Source organism: Opisthorchis viverrini (assembly GCF_000715545.1).
Source record: "Opisthorchis viverrini unplaced genomic scaffold opera_v5_79, whole genome shotgun sequence".
Classification (NCBI taxonomy): Eukaryota; Metazoa; Platyhelminthes; class Trematoda; order Opisthorchiida; family Opisthorchiidae; genus Opisthorchis; species Opisthorchis viverrini.
Window position 1 is genome coordinate 1,388,378 of NW_008751737.1, and position 27,665 is coordinate 1,416,042.

General features: G+C 45.1%; 1 protein-coding gene across 1 annotated transcript in view; it reads left to right on the forward strand.

Annotated features, from left to right (window-relative positions):
* The window catches only part of T265_04748 (hypothetical protein), a gene marked incomplete at both ends in the record, with an annotated part of 61,561 nt that overhangs the window by 9,948 nt on the left and 23,948 nt on the right, over positions 1 to 27,665 (forward strand). Inside the window, 8 exons of the mRNA XM_009169561.1 lie at positions 6,409 to 6,562; positions 8,681 to 8,854; positions 10,193 to 10,359; positions 17,220 to 17,375; positions 19,105 to 19,269; positions 21,725 to 21,938; positions 23,775 to 23,892; positions 25,597 to 25,836. Of these exons, the coding sequence (XP_009167825.1) occupies positions 6,409 to 6,562; positions 8,681 to 8,854; positions 10,193 to 10,359; positions 17,220 to 17,375; positions 19,105 to 19,269; positions 21,725 to 21,938; positions 23,775 to 23,892; positions 25,597 to 25,836 (1,388 nt within the window). The remainder of the gene's footprint in view (positions 1 to 6,408; positions 6,563 to 8,680; positions 8,855 to 10,192; positions 10,360 to 17,219; positions 17,376 to 19,104; positions 19,270 to 21,724; positions 21,939 to 23,774; positions 23,893 to 25,596; positions 25,837 to 27,665) is intronic.

The following is a 27,665-nucleotide window of genomic DNA, read 5'->3' on the forward strand; positions in this document are numbered from 1 at the left end:
TGTCAAGATTATTCTCATCTTGACAGCATTGTTAACACACTGTGTTCTATTGTAGCGTATGCACGAAGACACATTTGTCGACTAGTACTATACTGCACATGTGTGTACATGCCGATTTACCCGCTTTTATATTGATAATCACCCTCTCAGGCCAATCTTCAAATTTTTTCAGATGCTAGTAAGCAGGGTAAGATTTGTTCCGTTTTTTATGAATACGTCGTGCAAATGGTTCATGTAGTAGTTGGAGCTCACAGACCCTGTCGCTCCAGCTCCTCTACCACACCACAAAAACATGGGCTTTTGGTGAAGGCTACTAACCATTTCGTGTCAGCGTAAACGTTCACGCCCTCAGTGGCACTCGTTCATTGAAGCTATTGCCTGTAATCCATTGCTCCCCTTCCAACCCCCTTGATGAAAAGTCCACAGACGACCATGTATTTACGCATCAACTAGATCAGTTACCGCCTTCGATGCGCAGCTACCTACCCCACCTCTCCAAATCGTCAGTGAATGAAACTGTGGCAGCTATATGGGCGAGATGGCCCAAGTGTTTAGAGGGCGTATTTACTGACCGGAAGGTCCGTGGTTCGAATCCGACCTCCGCCACTCGAATTCCCCTGTCTAGGCTTGGGCAACCTGGCAGTATCCTAGCCCTCGTGCTTCCTTCGGCTGGCACGGCAGCTAGGCACCGTAAGGGTTCTACAGCTGAACGCTTTTCTTTTTTTACAACCACTGTACGGCAAGTACGCGGTTCTTACAGCTGATGATGATGTTGAAATAACCTTTGAGAAAAGGAGTTATGATGTGGTTTCTTCAGTAGCTAAGTTGAGCAAGCTTGTACGTAGCTAAGATGGTTGTGCTCACAAATGATGTCAAGCTAAAAGCCGAGCGTTGGGGAAAACGCATATGCAGTAAGGAAGGGATAGTGATCTATTCAAATCATTTGGAGTTATACAAAAGCTGTGACCAGGCGGAAAGGTAAGGGCACGAATCGATTCAGTGGGCTCCGACACTTGTCCGATAGGAGTAGCGTATGTCTGTGCAACCAAAACTGAACGGTACCGGTTTAAAGGGCTCGGTTCTCATTCTGTGACCGGATAGCTGGTGGGTCCTGTGTTTGTGCAAGGGCACCACTTCCTATTAACTTAGTGACGCCACTACATCTGCCTTGTACTTCAGCCGCATAGTCAACACGAGATCAGAACGGTGAGTGTGTGTTATCAAGGTACCAAAGTATACTTACCCCATTGTCCCAATTTGGACGTTCCGACAGATTCGGGAACCTTCGTAGCAGTAAAGAAACGTTACTGGACATGACAGTTGGAATCTACACTTAACATTCTGCTGTTTCAGGATGTTACTTTTCAACCTATTAGATGTCCTTTGTCTTCCGTAATGTTTACGAAAGGCGGTGTCCCACCTTGTACATTGTTGCCGATGTCCTTCATCCATGGAGCATAATAAATAATTTAATCGCTGGTATATTCAGCCAACGTGACCTTGAAGGACAAATCAGTTTGATGTTACTGTTTGAGATATCTAAAGCATTTTATTCCAAGTAATTGCCCCAAATATTCGCTGCCTATGCCAACTGTCGGAATCTTCCAAAAGCAGCAGTGCTGCTTCTTCGAACGTTTCTGTAGTTTTCCCTCTCTCAGAAATTATATCCTTTGTTTAGTCGGCTTTCAAAACCACTGAGCTAGGGCTGTTGGCGCTCTTTTCGTGAAGTATAAGTACCTTGGTCGTTTTCGTGAACGAACACTACTCATAAGGTTGCTGAAAACTTTTTAATAGCACATGACCGGTTTCATCCTTTTCGGGGTTCATAAAATAGGTTTAATCCTTGGCTGTCTTATCATTTCTGTTGAAGTTGGATCTGACTACCTCAGTGCACGAATATAAAAGGCCCGGATCATGTTTGCCAATTTGAATCACGTGGTACATCCGAAATACATATCTTTGGGCTTCAAGCCTCGCATGCACCAGGCTACAGTAAGAGCTATGTCTTTGTGTGGACTTTGAAAGCAGCTGCTCTGAGGCGTCTTCAGGTTTTTGAACACCAGTGCCCTATTCACAATGATGGTACCGGGATGGCCTCAACCAATTCGTAGCCACCTCATTAGAAAACAGAAACTTGGTTGTACGGGGGAACATATCATGCACCGTCAACTGCGGTGGCTCATTAATATGCGAAGTAGGCCGAATCGTCGTCAACTGAGGCGAGTGTTGTTTTCCGCTCCTTCTTTACAATGGAGCAAACTTTGTATGACTTGGGCAGACGGGTTCAGAAAAGTTAATGAAGAGCTTGGGTGTTGCTGGTACTATTCTGTCTCCAGGATTTCGTTCCCTCGAGCTCTCTCTGCGCTTGGGTGGCCAATATATATCATACTGACTAAGCGTTTGGGCGTGTAAGCACCTCAGAATGTCTGCTGGGTCCCTTCCAAGGCTTGATATAATTAAGTAAATTTTTTTCGGATTAACGGCGGTTAAACATTAGTGTCAACACGGATTTTTCATTTTCTAATGGAGTTAGTAATAATACTAATAATAATGACAATAACAAGAAAAAGGAATTTCGGCTACCGCGACTGTGTATGGAGTGGGACATCTGTTTATGTGGCGACAGTAGTAGACGTCACTTTTCCTAATCACCATCTTCTATGGGGGACGAAAAAATCAAGCCAGGCTAGAATTAGAATGGCACACGAGTGTGATTTGTAGGTCTGGAACCGTTTGGTAATTCTCATTGGTATATGGAAATAATCCGCGTGAACACTAGACGATCAGAGTGTGAAGCCTCCCGCTGCCAACATCACCCTTCACATAAATCATGTATCTTAATTGTTAGTTTGGCTTTGCCCTGTGGACCAGCAGTCAAACTTGTGGACCATTTCACAACTGTCCTCTTCCACCCACCGGTTTTTCAGTCAGGTTCGCCTTGGATTACAAAGTGTTTGGACATTTGCACACGGAGCATAGTGTAGCTCACATGTGGTACTTTTTGTTCAGCGCGACCGTGCGAGTTCCAAGTTATCAGCTAAACCTTTTGGCCTGATAGCAATAGTTTTGACCACAGGATGCGCGGTTCAGTAGACTAGGTTTAAGTTGTTTAGCTGTAGCACCTTTTATGTGCTTGGCTGTCGTGGCACCCAAAGGAAAAACGATAGTTGAGATACTGTCAGGTTGCCCAAGCCTAGACAGAAGCATTCGGGACGCTGAGGTTAGGCTCTAACCACGGACCTTGGGATCAGTAAGCTCGCGCCTTAACCACCGAGCCATCTCGAGTTCTAGACAAGGTTTGGTTTCTCCATTGTACACGGCATCCTCACTTAGCGATGCAGGCTTGTTCTTGTTACGTTTTTACCGAGCTTATGCTCTCCGCGTGCTATGCATTTCACGTCAGTCTGTGGGTCAGACCACTTATCTGTCACGCCTGACTGCCTTTTTTCGGATCAGTTGTTTCTGGGTTCAACGGCGTCTGGACATTGAAGACTGAATGGTCTAAAAGAATGTACAGTATTCTGCAGTCTCCGTGTATATAATTAGTTGCAACTTCTGAGATCATCCTAAGGTGTGAGTGAACATGCAGGAGAATCTCTGGTTGACCTCTTTATCAATAACTCTACGGCTCAGTTGACTACTCTCCAGCATAGAGGCGTGGCGTTTGCCACCACCATATAAGATGAGAGTTTAATTTTACCTTCCTCAATTTATGGACCCATCCTCCCAACTCGTCGATTGCATTCTTTGTTCACTCATACGTCCTCAAACACGTTTGATCACACCTTAGGAGACGAGATGGACCAAGTGGTTAGAGCGCGAATTTACTGACCGGAAGGTCTGTGGTTCGAACCCGACCTCTGCCTCTCAACTTCCTCTGTCTAGGATTTGGCGACCTGACAGTATACCAGCCTTCGTGCTTCGTTCGGGTGTCATGGCAACTAGGCACCAAAAGGGTGCTACAGCTGGACGATTTATTTATTTTTTTCAGGAGACGATCTGGTAATGTATCACCGTACGCTCTTTAAGATCAGACGTTTCTCTTTGAGAGGCACAGAACTGCAGTCTTCCGGTGGAGGTTCCGATGGATGAGTTTTAATGGGTGGATGCGGAGGCCTTCTGAGCTCCACGAACTAGAGCCCATATAGAAATTGCCGCTTTTACGGCCTGCATTACTAAGACTGTGACATTGTTGACATAACTATCTTCTCTCGTTGCATAAAGATTCCAGAAAAATGTCGAACTGGCACTGGACAGCCGCGTTCTGACTGAACTTTTCACTTGGGAAATCAAATCTTTCTGTCTTCATTCACCTTCCGACACCATTTGAAAGTCACGCGAAAGTATCCGGAAGCATAGGTCTTCATTTGGTCAATGTATGTTCAATGAGCAGTGCGGTAGTTTCTTCACTCCATGGAGTTTAAGGTGTCAGCTCATTTTCCTCTGCATTCAGAGTGCTGTGAAACTCATGGCTACACATTAGAGCTTCTATCTTAGTAAGTACTGTTGTTGTTTTATGATGTCGAAGGACAGTCGTCGGTGGTAATTCTATTAATTTTTCTCTCGGAGTGACCTTTAGTCGCGATGCGTCACGTGGCTAGGTAAGTGAGGCGCATTCGCCAACTACGGGAGTGACCTTCGCGATGCGTCACGTGGCTAGGTAAGTGAGGCGCATTCGCCAACTACGTGGAAACTTATCTTCCTTCGTGCGTCAATATATATATATATATATATATATACGGTTTTGTATATCTGAATTTGTACGAACACATTTGTGCAACATGATATGCTGTGGCAACCTTTTTAACGGGTTTGGGGTTTCTTGGACCACAACATCCCTTTAGCGGCGTTTGTCTGATTGTAGGCAGTAAACAATGTAAGCCATGTACACTATCGGTTGAGTTCGGGATTTGACTAGGCAGCTGTCCACCCATACAGCACCGCTTTGTTCAGTTCCCTTGCTAGTCAGGAATGGCGTGTGAATCGCAACAAACAGGAGGGAAAACGTCAATGTGCAGACACAGAAATCGAGAGACGAAACCGTGTGCCGTTCACCATCCCCTGCCAGACACATCGTCCTTGTCAGTAGGGATCATGTGTTAAGGAGACGTGTGACAATTGTATCAAGAAGCTAGTTCAATTGCCTGGCAATCATCCTAGTTCTACCCACTAAAACTTCCCTCTTAGCAACCACTTTCCACAAGCTCCATTATGTCTTGACCTTAGACTGAGGGAATTTGGATAATGGTCGAGCCAGATCTGTTCATCATGATGTTAACATCTAATAGGCATAAACTAATTGAGGCCTCAGCAGACGGGCTTTAGGTGACAGACTGTTTGTTTCCGCAGGATGTTATCTGGAGGTGGCTTGCCTAGTGCACACCGACCCATCGGAACATTGACGTAGTTCAGACTGTGTTCGCCTTTGTAACCTTGCACACACACACACACACACACATACATACACATACACACACGTTTCAGCTGTACTGCGCTATTGAAAACCCAACAGTTTTAATCACATCGTCAATAGATTCCACTAAATATAGCTAGAAGCATTGATTTGAGGGATAGTGATGTGGGTTACATTGAGGGACTGCTGAAAGTACGCAAGGTTGGAAGTATAGTGTTTTACTAAGCGATGGACCCTCGTGTCGAAGCTGGAATATAGCTCTGAAGCAAGGAGCCTTACGATACTTTGCGTAGAGAACTTACTTTCTGGTTCTTTGCCAAATTTTTGTTAATGGAACTACACATGTACCAAATTGCACTAGCTCCGCAAGCAAGTTTAACTCGAGGGCGCCACTCGATTGATATTGAGAGCTTTCACCGTGATCTAAACTGAATTGTTTTCCTCTTGAGTACGACTGAGTAAACTTGGGTATTTGGGACTTCACTAGTCAGGACTTCTGGCCTCTATAGAGGGGTTGCTGATTCACAACGTTGTTCTAGGATTACCTATCTCTGGTTCTTGGTGGCTTCTGAACCTCGCCGTAGTGCAGCGGTTTGTTGCCCAGTGAGTTATATTCGGGGGTCTCATAGTCTCGTGTCAGGTCAGCCGACGAGCAGTCTCCTCCTAGTTAGCTTTTGGGACATGTGTGGGGATTTTTAGAAATGTGCACTCATTCGCTGCATTGACCTCAGGTTTTTGGGCTACGGTGTCGTCAGCTGTACCCGCTTTATACTAACTTTATACTAACACAAGTCCTTTGACACTCAATTAAAGGGGCTCTTGAATTGTACGCACAATCGGTCCTATTCCCTTTTTTATTTTCTTTTATCAACCGATTGGCTGTTTTCGAACGCAGCTTGTGAGACAAAAACGGGATGTCTTCCAGCTATATTAGTTGCAATCGTACTTCGTCGTGTCATCTCAATCAGAATATAGATTCTGTTTTCTTGTTGCAGGTGAAGGTGCGGTACCTTACCTAGTGAACCGGAGTGCCCTCTCAGTGGAAGAACAGGCCAAGTACGATAAGGGATTTCAGGACAATGCATTCAATCAATACGCTAGCGACAGAATCAGTGTTCGTCGTTACATACCCGACCTTCGTAATGGCGCGTAAGTGTTGCTTGCTGCGGTTTCACGCTCGGCGCATTCCGTATGTTTTTGCAGATTTGGTCTTGTCCGTTTTGCAACGCTTCATGTCATTGCGAAAACGCAGAACATCTAGTCGTTTGTCACGTTTGGGTCAACTCTTTGTTTTTGCGGTTAGGTTGGTAAGCCCCAGCGTCACGCAGTCCCTCTCCAAATTCCGGGGTTTCTGACGCACCATGTCCCATGTTTTTCAGCCAAACCGTTTAGTTTGGCTCGGTTTGTCTTTTTCAGCTTAAAAAACTGGTCCCACCGACGAATTTATCACTGCATATGATCGTTCTGTGAGCATATGAATGGATTTATACGTGTTCTTTCTCATCACTCGCCAAATATGAATTTAGCGAAATATACTCATTTGTGAAATAAGTGAACATTAACGGAAGAATCAAGTGAATCCCAGCTCAGTCCCGTTCGTTTGTGTTATTCTCCAACTAAATGTACTTCACATAGGCCACATTTTTGCAGCTGACATTTGTGCAACATGATATGCTGTGGCAACCTTTTCAATCGGTTTGGGGTTTCTTGGACCACAACATCCCTTTAGCGGCGTTTGTCTGATTGTAGGCAGTAAACAATGTAAGCCATGTACACTATCGGTTGAGTTCGGGATTTGACTAGGCAGCTGTCCACCCATACAGCACCGCTTTGTTCAGTTCCCTTGCTAGTCAGGAATGGCGTGTGAATCGCAACAAACAGGAGGGAAAACGTCAATGTGCAGACACAGAAATCGAGAGACGAAACCGTGTGCCGTTCACCATCCCCTGCCAGACACATCGTCCTTGTCAGTAGGGATCATGTGTTAAGGAGACGTGTGACAATTGTATCAAGAAGCTAGTTCAATTGCCTGGCAATCATCCTAGTTCTACCCACTAAAACTTCCCTCTTAGCAACCACTTTCCACAAGCTCCATTATGTCTTGACCTTAGACTGAGGGAATTTGGATAATGGTCGAGCCAGATCTGTTCATCATGATGTTAACATCTAATAGGCATAAACTAATTGAGGCCTCAGCAGACGGGCTTTAGGTGACAGACTGTTTGTTTCCGCAGGATGTTATCTGGAGGTGGCTTGCCTAGTGCACACCGACCCATCGGAACATTGACGTAGTTCAGACTGTGTTCGCCTTTGTAACCTTGCACACACACACACACATACATACACATACACACACGTTTCAGCTGTACTGCGCTATTGAAAACCCAACAGTTTTAATCACATCGTCAATAGATTCCACTAAATATAGCTAGAAGCATTGATTTGAGGGATAGTGATGTGGGTTACATTGAGGGACTGCTGAAAGTACGCAAGGTTGGAAGTATAGTGTTTTACTAAGCGATGGACCCTCGTGTCGAAGCTGGAATATAGCTCTGAAGCAAGGAGCCTTACGATTCTTTGCGTAGAGAACTTACTTTCTGGTTCTTTGCCAAATTTTTGTTAATGGAACTACACATGTACCAAATTGCACTAGCTCCGCAAGCAAGTTTAACTCGAGGGCGCCACTCGATTGATATTGAGAGCTTTCACCGTGATCTAAACTGAATTGTTTTCCTCTTGAGTACGACTGAGTAAACTTGGGTATTTGGGACTTCACTAGTCAGGACTTCTGGCCTCTATAGAGGGGTTGCTGATTCACAACGTTGTTCTAGGATTACCTATCTCTGGTTCTTGGTGGCTTCTGAACCTCGCCGTAGTGCAGCGGTTTGTTGCCCAGTGAGTTATATTCGGGGGTCTCATAGTCTCGTGTCAGGTCAGCCGACAAGCAGTCTCCTCCTAGTTAGCTTTTGGGACATGTGTGGGGATTTTTAGAAATGTGCACTCATTCGCTGCATTGACCTCAGGTTTTTGGGCTACGGTGTCGTCAGCTGTACCCGCTTTATACTAACTTTATACTAACACAAGTCCTTTGACACTCAATTAAAGGGGCTCTTGAATTGTACGCACAATCGGTCCTATTCCCTTTTTTATTTTCTTTTATCAACCGATTGGCTGTTTTCGAACGCAGCTTGTGAAACAAAGACGGGATGTCTTCCAGCTATATTAGTCGCAATCGTACTTCGTCGTGTCATCTCAATCAGAATATAGATTCTGTTTTCTTGTTGCAGGTGAAGGTGCGGTACCTTACCTAGTGAACCGGAGTGCCCTCTCAGTGGAAGAACAGGCCAAGTACGATAAGGGATTTCAGGACAATGCATTCAATCAATACGCTAGCGACAGAATCAGTGTTCGTCGTTACATACCCGACCTTCGTAATGGCGCGTAAGTGTTGCTTGCTGCGGTTTCACGCTCGGCGCATTCCGTATGTTTTTGCAGATTTGGTCTTGTCCGTTTTGCAACGCTTCATGTCATTGCGAAAACGCAGAACATCTAGTCGTTTGTCACGTTTGGGTCAACTCTTTGTTTTTGCGGTTAGGTTGGTAAGCCCCAGCGTCACGCAGTCCCTCTCCAAATTCCGGGGTTTCTGACGCACCATGTCCCATGTTTTTCAGCCAAACCGTTTAGTTTGGCTCGGTTTGTCTTTTTCAGCTTAAAAAACTGGTCCCACCGACGAATTTATCACTGCATATGATCGTTCTGTGAGCATATGAATGGATTTATACGTGTTCTTTCTCATCACTCGCCAAATATGAATTTAGCGAAATATACTCATTTGTGAAATAAGTGAACATTAACGGAAGAATCAAGTGAATCCCAGCTCAGTCCCGTTCGTTTGTGTTATTCTCCAACTAAATGTACTTCACATAGGCCACATTTTTGCAGCTGGATGACATTATTGATGCAACCAGCTACTCATCAGGTGGCTGAAAATTCTTTGACAGCTCACTACTGGTTTCGCACTTCTTGGGTGGCGTACCGTAAGTCTTCTCAAGCACAGACTCACTGCTAGCCCCGCCGACCCATCCAAGCAATACAGTGGGCGACCGGCCTGGTCAATGGACAATTGTTGGGCTACTGGACATAGGGCTTTGGAAGGTGACATAGCAACGCCAGATCAGTTCTAGCATTATTGGTAAGTTGAATCCGAATGACTCCACCTTTTTTGTGTGTTTGATAAGCACCAATCGGTTCGATTCCGATTTGCGCTGGATGTAGCTATTCCTAGAACTACATCGCGGCTTATCTGTTAGGTTTGACAGAACAGACCATTTGATGGTCTCGTTAGCATACTTCGCCGTTGGCTGTAACACCATTTTGAGGGTAGCGCATGTAAGTGTACACACAAGCATAAAAGTGTTTACATGTTGATGGAAGTCATCTCACCAACTAGTCGATATGTGCTACAAATTCTTATACCTAGATATCACCCTTGAGCAACAGTGTTAATAACACTATTGGCTCACTAGTGATTCGAAAGTGTGTTAGTTTTTAATCCACCGGTTGGAAGACTTATGACTTGCGACTTTTGCGTCCAGAGTTGTTAGCTTGAGCGAATACTGGGGAAAGAGCGAAAGCTGGAGTTGACGGGCAAAGTTACCGCTGCTTTTTGTTTAGTTTTGCGGCCTGCTTGAAAGGTAACACACGAGTTCCTCACAACCGTCAAGAGATGAATTTTCGGGTCTCTTCAAGTCACTTCTTCTGTCGACCTTACTCTCACAGATGCAAAACGCAAAGTTTCTCGTCAGATCTTCCGAAGACTGCGGTCATCATTTGTTTCCACAACGAGGCTTGGAGTGCTCTTCTCCGCTCAGTACACTCAGTACTGGACTATTCTCCGAAGGAATTGTTACAAGAAATTATTCTGGTGGATGACTTTTCCAGCAAAGGTAAGTTTTCCGTTTTCCGATGCATGCCTTGACATTTTCAAGAGTCTACTAAAAAAGTGAAAGTGAGAATGTTCTTGGTTTCTTTTTATTTCATCTATAGGCATGACTATCATGGACGTTCCAATCGATCATGTTCACGTGCTCGTTGGTCCGTACTCTGGTCACTACCAACTTAGCCTAATTTCACTGAATTTAAGACGGCTCATATCCAGCCGCCTAAGTGATCTTGCTCTCTGAAGGAAAGAAATCGATCATTGATGCACACACAGTATGTATTGTATTCAGTTTTGGTGCCTCACATTAGTGTGTCGCGCAATCAGTAGGGGTGCTTTGTTAGTCCCGGTCCTGTTTTAGCAAATGTTCGAAAGTTGACTCGCCAAGAAAGCATACTCCTTTTGTAGGCCTAAGCGGAGACAACCAGGAAAGTTCTTCAGAAAACGATTCAACCAAGAGCAGAATGCTATATCTAGCCGTAGCTAATGGGCAATGTGTGGTTCAAGGCGAAACAGTGAAGCGGGGGGAGGCGTGCAAGGGTTGGTAAACTTGGTAAACTCCGATCATGATTGGCAACAAAGTCGGTGTCTAAAGCTGTTATTGTCTGTGCGCGGTCGTCACCTAACCGGTGTGAGCTAGGTCGCTAGGAGTGTTAGTGGATTTGTGGAGAGTAGTATCGTCACCATATGTCTAGATCCTACTAGATCCTACTAAAACTAAGGTGCTCCAGCATTAATTCTGCGGATCCGAGGAACGATGCCGTCTAAATGAACTCGTTAAAAGTGTCCGTTCGTAATGATTACGTACGCGGATAATTTGGCGAGAAAGCCCCCATGTCATGCTCTATCGGAAACTTCAGGCAAGACATTTCAGTTTCACTAAATAGGTTTATTACAGATGACTAGGTCTGAAAAAAGCGTGCACCACAAAGTAGAGTGGTGGTGGCCACATCCATGTTTGTCGTCACTTAAGAGGGCATTGCACCAGAAACCACACAGGAGCCTTTTAGCATAGTTGTCCTTCAGGTCGTCTGAAAAAATAGGGCGGTCGTTCGGCCCTTGTTATTATTCAGGATTCATATCTTGAGATAGGGAGTATGTATGAAACTTTCCAAGATGACAACTGATAGGGATAGGCGAAACAGCGAGCGACGATTGAAGTAACTTCCGAAACGCAAACTCGGGGCGAAATGGTGGAATACGATCCGGACCGAGAGACTGGTGTTTCATGGGTAAAGAGACTGACGAATGTTCCCAGTGACAATGCTGGGCGGTGCCACATAAGTATGGGCTGATGGAACAAAGTTGATAAAATCTAGCTGAATTGGGGGCAGAATGCTAAGCAGAAATTTCGGCCGTTTCGTGTGACCCGGGAATTAGGAATGAGAGGGACGGTGGATGGACGGGAATTACGGACAGTGGCTTCTACAAGATTCCAAAAGGATTGACGTTATCGTGAAGAACATCAGTAATATTATCAGTGGTCGTTGGAAGGTCACTCAAAATACAAATTTCAACGGATGAGAAGAAACAAATTGACGGATGCCATTCCGGTCAAAATAAGGGTGGCTCCACAAGACTCACAAGGAGAATTTGGTGGAATGGACGTAAGCGAATGGATGCAATTAATTCGACAGTAATCGCAGGAACCGTTTGGAGCAGAGGACCCGCCAAAGTGTGAATCAAGCGCATGTCGAGGGTGTACTGCGAGTCGCTGTCGGATTTGGAAGTCAACTTATATCGCGGATCACTGGATTGGTGTACGTCGCCAGTGTAGTCCAGTTGGTGTTGTGTTCGTTTGAATCGCCGACACTGCACAGCCCAATGGCGTGGTCCGACTGCAGAATGGCTTCGTGGTTAAAACACAGTAAAGGGGAAATCTGGGGTGCATCACTGCTCTTTGGAGATCGGTATGTACGGCAAAAATGTTTGTTTATTTCTGAGGGGCTGCACTTCAGCCGCTGAAAATCTGGCGTCAAATGAGGTCGATGACAGAAAGGAATGAATGAATGTAAACATGAACTGCACCTGTAAAATGACATTAGTGTTGGAATCGGTATCATGCTCTATCGGAAACTTCAGGCAAGACATTTCAGTTTCACTAAATAGGTTTATTACAGATGACTAGGTCTGAAAAAAGCGTGCACCACAAAGTAGAGTGGTGGTGGCCACATCCATGTTTGTCGTCACTTAAGAGGGCACTGCACCAGAAACCACACAGGAGCCTTTTAGCATAGTTGTCCTTCAGGTCGTCTGAAAAAATAGGGCGGTTGTTCGGCCCTTGTTATTATTCAGGATTCATATCTTGAGATGGGGAGTATGGGTGAAACTTTCCAAGATGACAACTGATAGGGATAGGCGAAACAGCGAGCGACGATTGAAGTAACTTCCGAAACGCAAACTCGGGGCGAAATGGTGGAATACGATCCGGACCGAGAGACTGGTGTTTCATGGGTAAAGAGACTGACGAATGTTCCCAGTGACAATGCTGGGCGGTGCCACATAAGTATGGGCTGATGGAACAAAGTTGATAAAATCTAGCTGAATTGGGGGCAGAATGCTAAGCAGAAATTTCGGCCGTTTCGTGTGACCCGGGAATTAGGAATGAGAGGGACGGTGGATGGACGGGAATTACGGACAGTGGCTTCTACAAGATTCCAAAAGGATTGACGTTATCGTGAAGAACATCAGTAATATTATCAGTGGTCGTTGGAAGGTCACTCAAAATACAAATTTCAACGGATGAGAAGAAACAAATTGACGGATGCCATTCCGGTCAAAATAAGGGTGGCTCCACAAGACTCACAAGGAGAATTTGGTGGAATGGACGTAAGCGAATGGATGCAATTAATTCGACAGTGATCGCAGGAACCGTTTGGAGCAGAGGACCCGCCAAAGTGTGAATCAAGCGCATGTCGAGGGTGTACTGCGAGTCGCTGTCGGATTTGGAAGTCAACTTATATCGCGGATCACTGGATTGGTGTACGTCGCCAGTGTAGTCCAGTTGGTGTTGTGTTCGTTTGAATCGCCGACACTGCACAGCCCAATGGCGTGGTCCGACTGCAGAATGGCTTCGTGGTTAAAACACAGTAAAGGGGAAATCTGGGGTGCATCACTGCTCTTTGGAGATCGGTATGTACGGCAAAAATGTTTGTTTATTTCTGAGGGGCTGCACTTCAGCCGCTGAAAATCTGGCGTCAAATGAGGTCGATGACAGAAAGGAATGAATGAATGTAAACATGAACTGCACCTGTAAAATGACATTAGTGTTGGAATCGGTAGCCTGAGGAACGGGAGTGAGTGAAGTCACAGTTTCGGAAGTTTGGGTTTCTGTGAACATCCCGTGTTTTGACCATGTCTGAACGGCAGATGAAATAGCCGACAATCAGATGCTTGGAATGGCGAACCATACGATGAATTTATATGTTGGGTAGTGGCGATTCCCCGGTCGGTAATGCTAGCCTTCGTTCACTTCAGTCAATAATGTCACTACTGAATACCCATTTCAAGCTCGTTCTACGCAGAATACAGCACCTCCATCAAGAGATTTCTCCTGAAAAGATCGTGCTTCCGAGAACAGAGCGAAGTGTACCGGTCCTAAACTTGTTTACTTGGAGTGCGACCATTCTGGAAGAATAGGTCGGCTAGAGTTCTACGTCTATTTATTGATCGATTTCAGTGTTCCAGCGTATTCTGACGGGACTGAGAGTTACCGAGAAACATGGACTATTTCACATATCGCAGCCATCAAAACGACAGCGTTTTGTATCTCTATTTGTTTACTTTGTATGTTTTATCCTATTTATAAAGTCAGATATAAGTACCATCTAATTCGATAACAATGCAGTCAATGACTGTGGTTTCCCGTGCAAAGTACTGGCATGCAATAAGTGGTCACTAATGCTTCAGTGAGCTTCACCGTTAGCGACTGAAAATCTTCAAATGAGGTCGATGACAGAAAGGAATGAATGAATGTAAACATGAACTGCACCTGTAAAATGACATTAGTGTTGGAATCGGTAGCCTGAGGAACGGGAGTGAGTGAAGTCACAGTTTCGGAAGTTTGGGTTTCTGTGAACATCCCGTGTTTTGACCATGTCTGAACGGCAGATGAAATAGCCGACAATCAGATGCTTGGAATGGCGAACCATACGATGAATTTATATGTTGGGTAGTGGCGATTCCCCGGTCGGTAACTCTAGCCTTCGTTCACTTCAGTCAATAATGTCACTACTGAATACCCATTTCAAGCTCGTTCTACGCAGAATACAGCACCTCCATCAAGAGATTTCTCCTGAAAAGATCGTGCTTCCGAGAACAGAGCGAAGTGTACCGGTCCTAAACTTGTTTACTTGGAGTGCGACCATTCTGGAAGAATAGGTCGGCTAGAGTTCTACGTCTATTTATTGATCGATTTCAGTGTTCCAGCGTATTCTGACGGGACTGAGAGTTACCGAGAAACATGGACTATTTCACATATCGCAGCCATCAAAACGACAGCGTTTTGTATCTCTATTTGTTTACTTTGTATGTTTTATCCTATTTATAAAGTCAGATATAAGTACCATCTAATTCGATAACAATGCAGTCAATGACTGTGGTTTCCCGTGCAAAGTACTGGCATGCAATAAGTGGTCACTAATGCTTCAGTGAGCTTCACCGTTAGCGATTTTTTATAACGTCAAAACAGAAAATATTGGGGATGTATCTTCAAAACGGGCTATTCCGAGGCTATATATTGTAATCGACAATAACGGAGATTAAAAAGTCGCCGATCTGGTCGCAGCAAAAGTTATGAACACTAAAACAATCACGTCCGAAGCTCTGGTCGAAAGAGAACGTCTTCGTAACTGTTAGCTGAATTCCAAGGAAAATTCACGACTTCTCCCCGGTTCGTCTTTCCACACTGTTGGTCGAGTCTTGCATTCATCTATCTAGTCTTGTTATGTGCAAGTTACATACCCTACTGTGATCAACTGCGATAAAGTTCCATCACCGTTTTTATCAAATAGTACTGTGTAAACCAATTCAATGGACTGTCCTAGGTACCTTGTATCGGATATTCATAAACATTATACCTTGGTTGGCAGAGCGGCTGTTCTCTGTTCTGCTACCTTCGAAGGCTATCGACCCAGCGGGCTGCCAACATTGTGATAATCAGGCCCTAGTTGTTGGAACATGTCGCTACGCCTTCGCTGAGTTGCGAAAGAAGGCCTCAACAGTTTTAGGGATATCAATTGGTGATCGCTTTTGATTACTCATTTTGATTCGGCTGGCTGGTCGAGCTGTAGACCCGCACTCGCCATGAATACAATAGAATTGTGCTGTCTGCTATTTCAAACAGTACTGCTTCTTCAATTTAATGCTTGGGACTGATTTGCAAGCAACCCCAACGTACCTGATTGCCAGTGATAAATGATGAGTTTACAAGATTAGGTTTCTGGAACCTCGAGGATACCGGGGGTGTTCCTATAACAGACATGTTTCGCAGGGGACCATTAACGCCGGGGAATGAGTTGGCTCCAGTTATCTCACGGACTGCAGCGGCCCACGATGATTGGAAGCGTGGTCTGCACATGGAGTAATCCGCTTTTGGTTCCCCATGGCGAGTATCCTTGTCCGACCATAGGTCCACACTTGATTCGACCGACCATCCAGATGACAACTTTGTTCAGGATGGGATGATCGTTGATCGAACCACTGTGGCCTTTTTTATTTTGAGGATGTGGCCAAGGCGCCAGAAACCGAGTGTTCAGAGTCCCTGACCCTATCAGGGTTCGCATGCAAAGTTTAACACTGGATGGATAGCAACTAGGAGAGCGAGATTTTCTGTGTGTACTCTTATCTTACCCCTAGTCTGCAACATCCTCCTGCTTTATCGATTAACTTAGTGACAAGAGCCACCTTGTAGTCACACGAACATAGGTCACAGCGCAGAATCCAGAGAAGTCAAGATCAGAGCTCACTCGAGCGCTGACCAATGGACGAGAGATAGGAGAGCTGGATTCAAAGGTGGTCATCGGGACATATACAGGCCATTAGAACTTAATAGACCGAAGGATCAATCATAATCGAAGATCGGATCGGCATAGCTCACTATCCAACACATAATCACTGACTCCTCGGTACACTCAGATGTATGGTAAAATTCTTATTAAAAAAATTCGCTCATTTTCTGGATTTTAGGCTTTTGGCCATTTCGGAGTGCTGCCATCTGTCTTCGATTCGCCGATTGCAGTGATATACGACACTTTAAGTGGTTTGCCACCAGAACATACGATTAAATATGATTTAGCTTCTCGTAATAGGTCCGATTTTTTTAAGCACGACGCGCCTGACAACGGTTTGGACATTTTAGTATCATTATATTCGTGCATAGGGTTTGTGGCGTCAATGTATTTGGGTTTCACATGGGTTTGTGGACCTGTTCTCGGTGTCTCTTGGTTATAACTGCTCTTCAAACCAGTTGGATTTATTTAAACTGGAGTGTTTTGAAATAGAAACGACGTCACGAGACTCATGGTCTCAGGTTTTGTGTTTTGGGGTATCAGTTACTGTAAACTTTCCAGCACCATTCACTCTGACGTCATCAATTGGTGCTGGGTGTAATATTACACTTGATGACGACGTGATGTCTTCATAGACGGCACTTCGACAATCGTCGGGGTTAGTGATGACAAAAGCGGCATTGTGTGCTGTTCATCTCTCCTATAATTATTTTCTACTGAAAGGGCAACTCAAAGTATGCTTTTCCGTGAACTGAGCGCTTGCTTTGCCAGGCATGGGTGCCAGACATGATGTGATACCAGTCGCTGGCAGAAGAGTGAGTTACTTGAACGGGGCAACTCAGTGGATCACAGTTCTCAGACCAACAAGAGCTGACCTCTGTCTCACGTCAACATCGTTTTCCGGATCAACGAGCGTCCAAATTTGCACACTCCTGTGACCCGTTTGCTCGCCTCTGCGAGATGAGCATACTGAAGTATCAAGCAGAACGTCAACTAGCCGAGGTTTTCATGCGAGGTAACAAGAATATATGATGAAAAAACTTGCTCTATGGAGCGGCATCATAGGATGCTCCCTGTGATGCGGCTTATTTGGTGCTATTTCTGGTTGTCGAATGGTTGCATCGAAAACACCTCCTTTGATGTTTAACTATCGAAATTCCAACTTTGTCAGATGACATTGACAGTCTAATGCCAATGGACTGTCGGGCCATCGCCCTCAATGCATAATAACCCCTTTTCTGTTTTGTTCCTCTCACTGAACGGAACTGTGGCTCCCGGGACGAACTCCAACGTCATCGAAGTCTTTTAGCCTAGTAACTGTACTGGATTGAGTCGAACTGTTAATTCGACGAGGTTTGGTTAGTCTACCGGGCTTTGACGTTAGACGAGGGTTATACCGAGTATTGTAGACGGAGTTCAGTATGTCTTTTACATACGCTATACTGACGAGTGTAAAACTATTTGGGAGGGATAAACTTCGAACAAAACGTAAATCCACATTTAAACTGTTTTAGAAACACACGAAATCGTTTTTTGCCGTTAATCTGATCATTTCAAAGGCCACTGTTCCGCTGGGATGAGATGCCAAAAGGCCATGTGTGACGAATCCAAATGGAACCCTAGGTCTGATTTAGGTCCCATTGTGGTCGGATCCCGAAAAACCCAGGCAATCGAGCGAATATACACTCATTTGCAAACTAATTTGGTTTTTCGAGAGACTCACCTGGAACCCAGCTTAATCTCCCGTTTGTGATGTTTTCAGGCAACCGAATGTGCTGCACCAGGCCGCCTCATGTTTCAGTCGCTACGACATTCGAGATATCGCGATACATTACTATCTTTGTAAGGTTGCTGACGACGGGCTGTCGACGGATTTCCAGTCAGTCGAGCTTTTACTGATCATATCGGTCAGGTGTGAAAAGGGTTGGATACTTGACCTTTTGACTGTCTACCTTAGCATTGTTCTTACCATCTATCCACCGGCGAATGGCCATGTTATCTATTCTCATGGGGATACGAAGCTCCACCACCGCAAACATCCGGTCACTTGACTCTTCATCAGTTATCAGGTTGTCTGAGTCAACAGCTGGCCCGAACAAAACACGCTTCGTAGATTAGTGGAATGCACTCATTTGCATACCAATTTGGTTTTGACGGGAAACTCACCTGGAACCCAGCTGAATCTCTCGTTTATGATGTTTTCTTTGGAGGTGTTTTTATTTCCTCCTTCAGTGACATTCAACGTCCTTTTTTTCAGGAGGCAGTAATCAGCTCAGGGTGGGACGGTTTCATTGATGCAGCTTTAAAGATGCGACAAATCATGAGGTTTTTTATATTTGTTTTAGTGATCCCTTCATGTCACTCATTTTAAACGAGCAAGCGATAGATGAGTTGATGATAGTCCGCAGTTTGAGTATCTAGGACTGAGCGACCATGTAGCTTTCTGGCGGTCGCACTAACGGATCTCTTGCATGATTTCTCTCTGTTCTTCACACTACCTCCTTGACTGTATGCAGTGTTGCGACTTCTCACTGCTACTCCGTCAGCGATATCCCTAAACCTTTGATTAACTACGAGGGCTTTCTCAACAGGGCGAAGTTAGTATTTCGTCTCTTCCCTGAATTGTCCTCATTGTTCGGTCCTACACTCAGTTGCATGTGATGTGAGTGGCTTATTTCTTGGGAGGGGGATTACTTTATACGGTTTCTTTTTGGGGCATGATATTTTTCTGTGTTTCGTTTCAGATTACCTGAAAGAACCATTGGAAATCTACATGCAACAATTTCCAGCTGTGAAAATTGTTCGGACCAAACGGCGAGAGGGTTTGATTCGAGCGCGAATGGTTGGAACAAACGCTAGCACAGCTGAGGTGCTGACCTACCTGGATTCGCATATTGAGTGCACACCCGGTAGGTTTGTTTACTGAGCTGTCCGCTTGTCTCAACTACCCGAAGTAGGCATTTCATATGTCGGCTTATTTCGTCCTCTCGATACTGCCACAAAAATTCGGCCAGGATAAATGAAACATTTCTCACCTGAGGTTGTGTTTGGCTTCCGACCTGATTGCTCTTCTCCCTAGATAAATGTGTTTTTATTCACCTCCATTAGTGGTGTAATGTGGGGCTAACTCAATAATGTATGGGCATGATATGCTGACCCCAGCTATAGGATGATCTTATATTAACGAGTTTAGTTTCTTCTAGTCCAACTCTACTGTTTTATTCTGTTGGCTGGCGTTCAGCTTATCTGAGGTTCATATTTTGCACGCCTGTCTGACACCTCTGCAAGACCTGGTCAGGTCAAGGGTTGGCCATCTCTGTTTCCGCCATTCTGAAGTGGACACGGAAAACTGCACTCTCTTCCACAAACGATGGTTCAGCATACGCAGTACATGGCCTAACCAACGCAGCTTCTGGTGGTGGGTACACTTTTCACTGGAGGTATTCGTTTCAAAACCGAAAATTCGCCTTTTAATTGCCTCGTTACGGATTAGCCCAAACCAGACCACATGAGCTGTGGTCCTGATACAACGATTGTCGAACAGCTGAAGGCATCTCAGTTCCACTACTAAAACAGGCCAAGTCTCGCAGCAATAAAACAAAACCTCCACTACTAAAACAGGCCAAGTCTCGCAGCCATGAAATAAAATCAGCCCGTACTCTAGCTCGATACATATGTCCCCTGAGGTTCTGAGATATAGCGCCTTGAGGCCATAGGTGTTTCAAATTAGCAAACGCGACCCAAGCCTTGCAGATTTGTGTATTGACGTCATCGGTCACACTCTAATCAGACTTACTGGAAATTCCAATGTACGTGAAACGCTCCACAACTTCGAGTGCCTCTCTTTGGATTGTAAGTGGCGCATTTAGGGACTGTATGTCTATGAGGATGACCTCACAATTTGTGCATGCAAAGCGCAAACCAAAGGACTTTGGTCAGTTCACCCAAAAACAGCTGCGCAAGAACGATGCCACCAGAAATTTCCGGATCGATAAGGTTTGTCTCAGGCTACTGGAACCCAGGGGTTTTGGAGATCTTCCACCGTTCGTCTCATTATCCCATCGACCACGAAATTAAGTAGAAATCGAAAGAGTGGGCACCCCGGACGGACACTGCATTGTTTTCGCAAGCTGTCGGAGAGCCCTCCGTATACCCTCACACGGCCAGAGGTCTCAGAATACAAAGAACCTATCATCTTCACAAACTTCCGTCACATTCCTTGATAGGCGGGCGTATCAAGGAAAACAGACCGGTCAATAGAGTCGAACGCGCCTTAGAAATCCTGAAATACTAAAATTGTGGGTCGTTTATACGTATGACGTTTTCCCAGCGCATGACGGATTGTGCAGGTTTGGTCAACGCAATCCCAACCTGGCCGGAATCCTTTGGCTGCTCTCGAGCCACTATTCCACGAGCCACCCAAAAGCAACGAAGTAAAGCGACGCCTGCTGTCTCGTTACGGCCAGAATCAAGCTGATCTCCCAGCAAATACCACACTCATTATGAGCCTCTATTTTGAAAATGGCCACTATCACTGCTCCTTCTCAGTTGTCTAGGACAGTCAGTCTCGTTTTCACAAACGCAGGCAAACAGATCGGATAAACGCTGACTGAGGACTTCACTTCCGTGTTGAACGATTCGGGTGGGAGGTCATCCTGACTAGATTCTCGGTGGCTATTGGGAGGACATATGCAGTCATAAACTTCCGAGGCCATAGGGGGCTCCACGTTCACCGTCCATGGTCCTACCTCAACTCTGGGCTCCGGATGAGTGGTAGCAGGTTGGCACGTTAACTGTTGTTCGGATTATTGTGGATCATTTATCAGTAGTGCACGTAAGAGGCAACACATGTCGAAAATGTGTGGTTGAATTGATATCCGTCATTCTTCCGAAGGTGGACACTTCCGCTGCAAATACTCTTTTTGTTTATCTTTGTAATGTACTACTCATAAGTTTGCTGAAAATCCGTCGACAGCCCACGATTGGTTTCGCCCTTTTAGGGGCTCATCAGGTAGGCGCAGTCCCCGGGTTTCCGTCAACCTTATGTCCTACTTGAAACCAAATTGCACGAAATTAGAGAATGTACACTCATTTGCAAACTAATTTTTTTTTCGAGAGACTCACCATGAACCCAGTTGAATCTCTCGTTTGTGATGTTCTCAGGCAACTGAATGTGCTTTTTTTGTTTGTTTGTTCGCCATTCCTCACTATATTTGCACATCTTTACGAACTGGTGTATCACTGTCCATACTGCGGACAGCCTGTGAATTAATGTTATCTATCTCTTAGTAGTGAAGTGTTCTATATCTCGTTCCGTGGTTTCTCCTTGTTACCAGCAATTCCAAATTCTCCCCATTTTTTCAGGCTGGCTTGAGCCGTTACTAGAGAGAATAAAGGCGAGCAAGTCCAACGTGGTCGTACCCGTAATCGAGATTATCAATGACCAAGACCTAAGTATCAAAGCCACTCAGGAAGCCAGCGTGCAAGTTGGTGGTTTCGACTGGTCGCTAACTTTCACTTGGCACCTACCTCCCAAACGGGACCAGATACGACCAGGCGCACCCTACTCACCAATCAGGTGTGCATTGCATTACATTTTGAGTGTATTTTGTTTGGATTTTGAGCAGACCCCATACCACCTTATCCCTGATTTGTCGGAGATCCTCATTTCCTACCATATAGGTACTGACTGGCGTTTTTATGACCGTGGAGTGTATTTTGTTTGGATTTTGAGCAGACCTTATATCACCTTATCCCTGATTTGTCGAAGATCCTCATTTCCCACCATATAGATACTGACTGGCGTTTTTATGACCGTGATGTTACCTGACGAGACATGTCTGCACTTTATTCGACCGTAAGGATCCTCTTACAACAATGGACGGTCAGAAACGGCCGCGCTAGGTTGTATGGCCCTTCAGAGTGTGTCATGGCTCACCACCCGTTGGTAAATTGCAGTGTATTTTGTTGCACAATCTTCACGTTCATTCTTCAAGTTTAGCGGAAGGATACCGTAGTTCGTAAGTTTAGCGTAACCTTCCTCGATCCTTGACCACCGGAATGCTCGGAATTCATAACTGGATTTTGGCCGCACTTTCAGCATCTTTAGCCATTGGAGGCTTTTACTTTGATTGTATACAGTGACCAGCCGCACAACTTCTACAACGAACTGGTGTGCACGGAAACGTGTAACCTTGGTCAAAGTTGCAAACGAATGTTTATGAAACGACAAGCTAGCTTGGATTAACTGCCCCGTTTGAAGTGGACTGGTATTTAATCTACCTGATAGCACTTTTTGACGTGTCCTTTTTATCTTAGGATGTCTCCTGTGTACCTGTCGTGCCACGATTTTGTTAATGTTCACCTATGTCGAAGACCATTGCGGTCTCATTGCTTATTGACACAGCGTTACAGAAGTTCAAACGCAAAGCACGGAGTTTTGAAGGGGTTTCGTTCGTACCTTTTGGAGAAAATTTCATATTCAACAAGACGCACAAACCCGCCTACATTGTGATACTGCCAACTGCAACCTTTTCGTCAAACTTCTCAGAGATTCGATATAACAACTTTCCCACCATTTTTAAACCTGTGCGTTCATCTTAAGGCCAAATCTGTCATCCTGGTCTGGTAAAGATAATCAGGCAGTCTTCGACCCGCTTCAAACACTAGCAGTCTAAGTAGCATGTGATCTCAACCATACGTATAATCACCGCGGAGTCCTTTCAACGGACAGTACTGACTAATTCTATCCCTACCAATACGGCAAATCGTTCTCACAATCCCGTATTCGGGGGCTTCTCTCAGTTTGCCACGTTAGGCTGACTCGTCAGTTCAGCAGTAAAAAACAGGCATTAGTTCGCATACGTGAACTCTAGTGTGCCCTTCTTCCCCTTGTAGTTTCAGCTGTCAGCGTGAACCATCGAATTTAATAGCGTCCCGGCTGTTTTAACTATACATGGTCCGTATATGCTTGCCAGCCATGTCTCGAATACGAGTGAATCAAGTAATGTTTGATTAGGCTCACTGGGTTCCCTCTGTTCTGTCAACAAGGTTGAATAGTAGCCACTTTCCACGTGGTCACATTTGCGAAATTTGAAGTGTTTACCGGATCGTTTCAAAGTCGTTTCTAGTCCCATCAGAAGCCTTCAATTTAGAACGGTTCTCATCAGAATAGGTCAAGAGTATGGATGCCAGTTGTTAGTCGGACGTGTCTTAGTTGAAATCCACTCCAGATTTCCCAGTTGATTCTGTTCACATCTTGGCGTTTACTCAGCTCTCGTGCCTCCTTTAGGTAGCATTGAGAATGCACATGGAATGTTACCTTCCGTAACTGAACTGTTTCGTCTTTGTCCCAGTAGTTTTGTTGGTTTATCGTCTGTTCAGTTCTCGTTATCAAATCGCCTCTGGTTTTTAGGTCACCAACCATGGCTGGTGGTCTGTTTGCCATTCATCGTGATTTCTTTGCCTATCTTGGCTATTACGATGAAGAAATGGAAGTCTGGGGAGGGGAGAACTTGGAATTATCTTTCAAGGTAAGGGGATATTCACACACCTTTAATGTAAGCCGTGAATGCTTATCAGCTAATTTTTCCCACATTTGGCCTCTTTCTACCTAACTTAGATTCGCTCATTGCAGACTAACCGTTTGGGCTTTCTCTTCGGTAGGTGCTAAGCTAGACCTCCAGAAGACATTTCCCGTCTATGATCTACACTGTACATTAGCAAAAAGCATACAAGTCATTTACTGTTTGTATGCAAATCAAAGCGGTTACACATTCTTACGAGCTTCGGAGACGTATCTTTTATGTGGTAATTTCATTGTGAGTTTTCTTTGAAAAAGTCACCCTGAACTACAAGCCTCACAGCATACCAAAGCAATCTACTGTATGTTTCAGTCGATCGTTTTATTTCAGGCTATTATACGCTTTCCCTTGGTTCTGCTTAGGCGTTAATCGTCACTTAAGTTCTTGTTGCGGCTTGATACCAACCGGACACGGTACGAATCAAATCCACACCAAAACCACCGACCGTCTTATGACGATATTCTCACAGCTTAGTTCCCAGTCTGAATCTTCTATTGGGCCGCCAGGCGGCCCGAATTGGACTTGGTAGTTACAGACAATGGTTAACGATTGCTTCAGTTGTGTGCTGATCGCGGACTGTTTTCATGCAGTACTAACTTCGGAAATAGGTGAAGCCGTTTCTAACGACGTGCTGGTTACGAACTCAAATAGATCCCGTTGCCATTGGTTACCGATGGTGCGGATCAACAACTGACTATCGCTCGTTTCGGAACAAATTTGTGGATTCTTTCCACGCGTTCGTCCGGAATCGCGCACTGACCGTGAAGCCTGGTGGACATGGGAAGTTAAGAAACGGAAGACGCCCAGAAATCCGGGGTCCGTGCGACCGGACCCTGGAAGCCACACGCGAGCTAAAGCATTGAGGATCAGAATGGATCGAACACCTTCAATACAGAACGCCTTTACCATTGGGCCGAATACTTCGAACAACAGTTGTCGTGGCCATCTGCTGCCAATCATCTGGAGTCTACATATGTTCTCTCAATAGCCACCGAGCTTCTAGTCCGGGGGCGAGATGGCTCAAGTGGTTAGAGCGCGAATTTACTGACCGGAAGGTCCGTGGTTCGAACCCGACCTCTGCCTCTCAACTTCCCCTGTCTAGGCTTGGGCAACCGGACAGTATCCCAGCCCTCGTGCTTCCTTCGGGCGGCATGGCAGCTAGGCACCGAAAGGGCGCTACAGCTGAACGATTTATTTATTTATATTTTTTCCAGTCCGGCTGACCTCCCACCCGAATTGTTCAAAGATGGAAGTGAAGTCCCCAGTCAGCGTTTGTCTGAACTGTTTGCCTGCGCCTGAGAAAACGAGAATGACTGTCCTAGACAACCGAAAAGGGTCGATGATAATGTTCATTTTCAAAAAAGAAGTTCATAATGAGTGTGGTAACCGCAGGGTCGTAACGAGACTACTGGCGTCGCTTGTGCTCCGTTGCCTTTGGGTGGCTCGTGACTCGATGGCAGCAAAAGGATACCGGCGAGGTTGGGATTGCGTTGACCAAATATTAACACTCCATCATGTGTCAGGAAAACGTCATGCGTGCAAACGATCCACAATTTTAGTATTCCTGGGTTTGCAAGGCGCATCTGACTCGGTTGGCCGATCTGCTTCCTTTCCCGGAATTTTGTGAAGATGGTAACTTCTTTGTATTCTTAGACCTCTGGCCTTGTGAGTGTATGCGAAGGGCTCTCTGATAGTTTCCGAACACAACGCAGGGTCCGTCCGTGGTGCCCGTTCTCTCGATTTCTATTTGCTTTCGTGATCGATGAGATAGTGAGTCGAACGGTGGAAGGTCTCGAAAACACCGGTGTTCCAATAGCCCGAGAGAAAAACCTTGTCGATCTGGAAAACGCAGATGACGTGGTTCTCGTTTTCGAAGAGGAGGAGATCGTTCAGGTGTGTTTGCTATGAGCTCTGCTCCAGAAAGTGGAAGCTCACGCTCCTGGATATGCAGTTACTGAACACGCACCTATACCCAATAGGACATTATGCTCTGCGTTCATTCCCTTAAGTCAGCCGTGGGTTTTATCTACTAAGATAATTTCAACCTGTGCTAAAATACCACGCAGCACTGTACATTTCATGTTAAGTTAACAATAATGTGAATCTTATTACTGTTGGGGGAGGTTTGAGCCCACGATCATATTGCACTGTCATCTGCCTACATGTGACTGGCCATTAGTGTAGGTGTACTGCCACTTATCTCTCACCCACACAAATCAAGTAATCTACTCGCCTGTTTTATTGGTGTTTTCTGCCGGTTTCAGGAATACGGAGTGCTGTAGCCGCCTTTGTCCGACAAGAGAGAATGGAGTTTAGAGTGATCGATGTCTGACTCGAAGGCAGACAACTTCTTCAGTTATCCACCGAAGTGACAGGGCAAAACGCGACACTATTCTGCGTTTTGAACTTTCTCCATAGAATTATTAAGCGACGTGCGGAGCACGCATTAGGACCAGTGCAAGTGACTTTGTTGTGTGTACAGCCAGTTTTGACATGCCGTGACAGTGTTGCCGGACTGATTTATCGAAGACTCGATAAATCCATCTTGTTTAGGTATGATCCATATGAACAAATATCTGTTGTTTTTGTATATATGGGCCAGGTCTCGCGTCTAGGAATGGATGGAGGCTTGTTAGACCATGAATTTTACCCTGAGTCCAACTTCCATTTCACGTCGTATTCAGTCGTAATAGAGATGCTATTCCGGTATCTCAGTGCCTATCTCCACATCATCTCTCATTCGGTAGGATACGGGGGCTGAGATGTTAGGGTATAAGTTAGAATCGAAATTTCCAAGAGTTAGAGGGAATTCGGTGTTTGTGGAGCATATGCAGGAAGGTTTTGCCTCAACAGGTTTGATTAAAGACCACTGCCTATTACCCAGTTTTTGATTGGTACTGGTGCAGGGCTTTACATAACCTGTTGTCGGCTAACAACCATGTTTCCTTGAAATTTAGCAGAAACCCTAAGGACTATGCGGATTAGTTAGTGAGAGTCGGGCTTCAATACAGCATTAGACGGATTTTCCTGGGATCCATCTTTCTCCCTGTTTCCTCATCAATCTCATAATAAGTTCAAGCTTGACGTCATCCTAAGAATATTTTATCAGAAACATGTGTTGTGGCATTCCTTGTTGTTTGGTTTTTGGGTCTCACTGCTCAGCAGTTTCGGTTGTGCCGTGATGTCATTCTGAGAGTGTTTAACTCCATTCCAGTCACTGCAGGGTGGCTGGGTGTAATGCCCCTGCTAACTTTGGAGCGTCGTATCCCAAACAGACGTCTCCGTTTGCACTCTACTAGCTACGTTATCGATCGATCTGTGTGATTTATTCTGCAGCCTGTTATTGACATATGTTTCACAACCCGTATACTTTTCTTATTTTAGTATACGATGTATGTGAATCATAAAGCCAGTTTCCTACCGCTTAATGTAGACTGATGGATAGCAGTAGCTCGCGTTTACACTACGTCAACTTGATGGAGATCGCCTAGTCACGTGTCGCTTTTGGTTTTGGTTGTACAGATTGGAAACCGAGAAATATCGGCAATTGACTCACAAAACGTCTTTAATAATGTTGTAATCTTCCAGATTGAGTTTTACTTATAATAATATCTCCTGCGTCTGTGAAATTGGGCGAGATTGTTCGAGTGAGATTGTCATGGGTTCGATTTCTGTGTTGTTGCGTCATTAGCGACATTTCGGTTAACAACTTCGTGACAAAA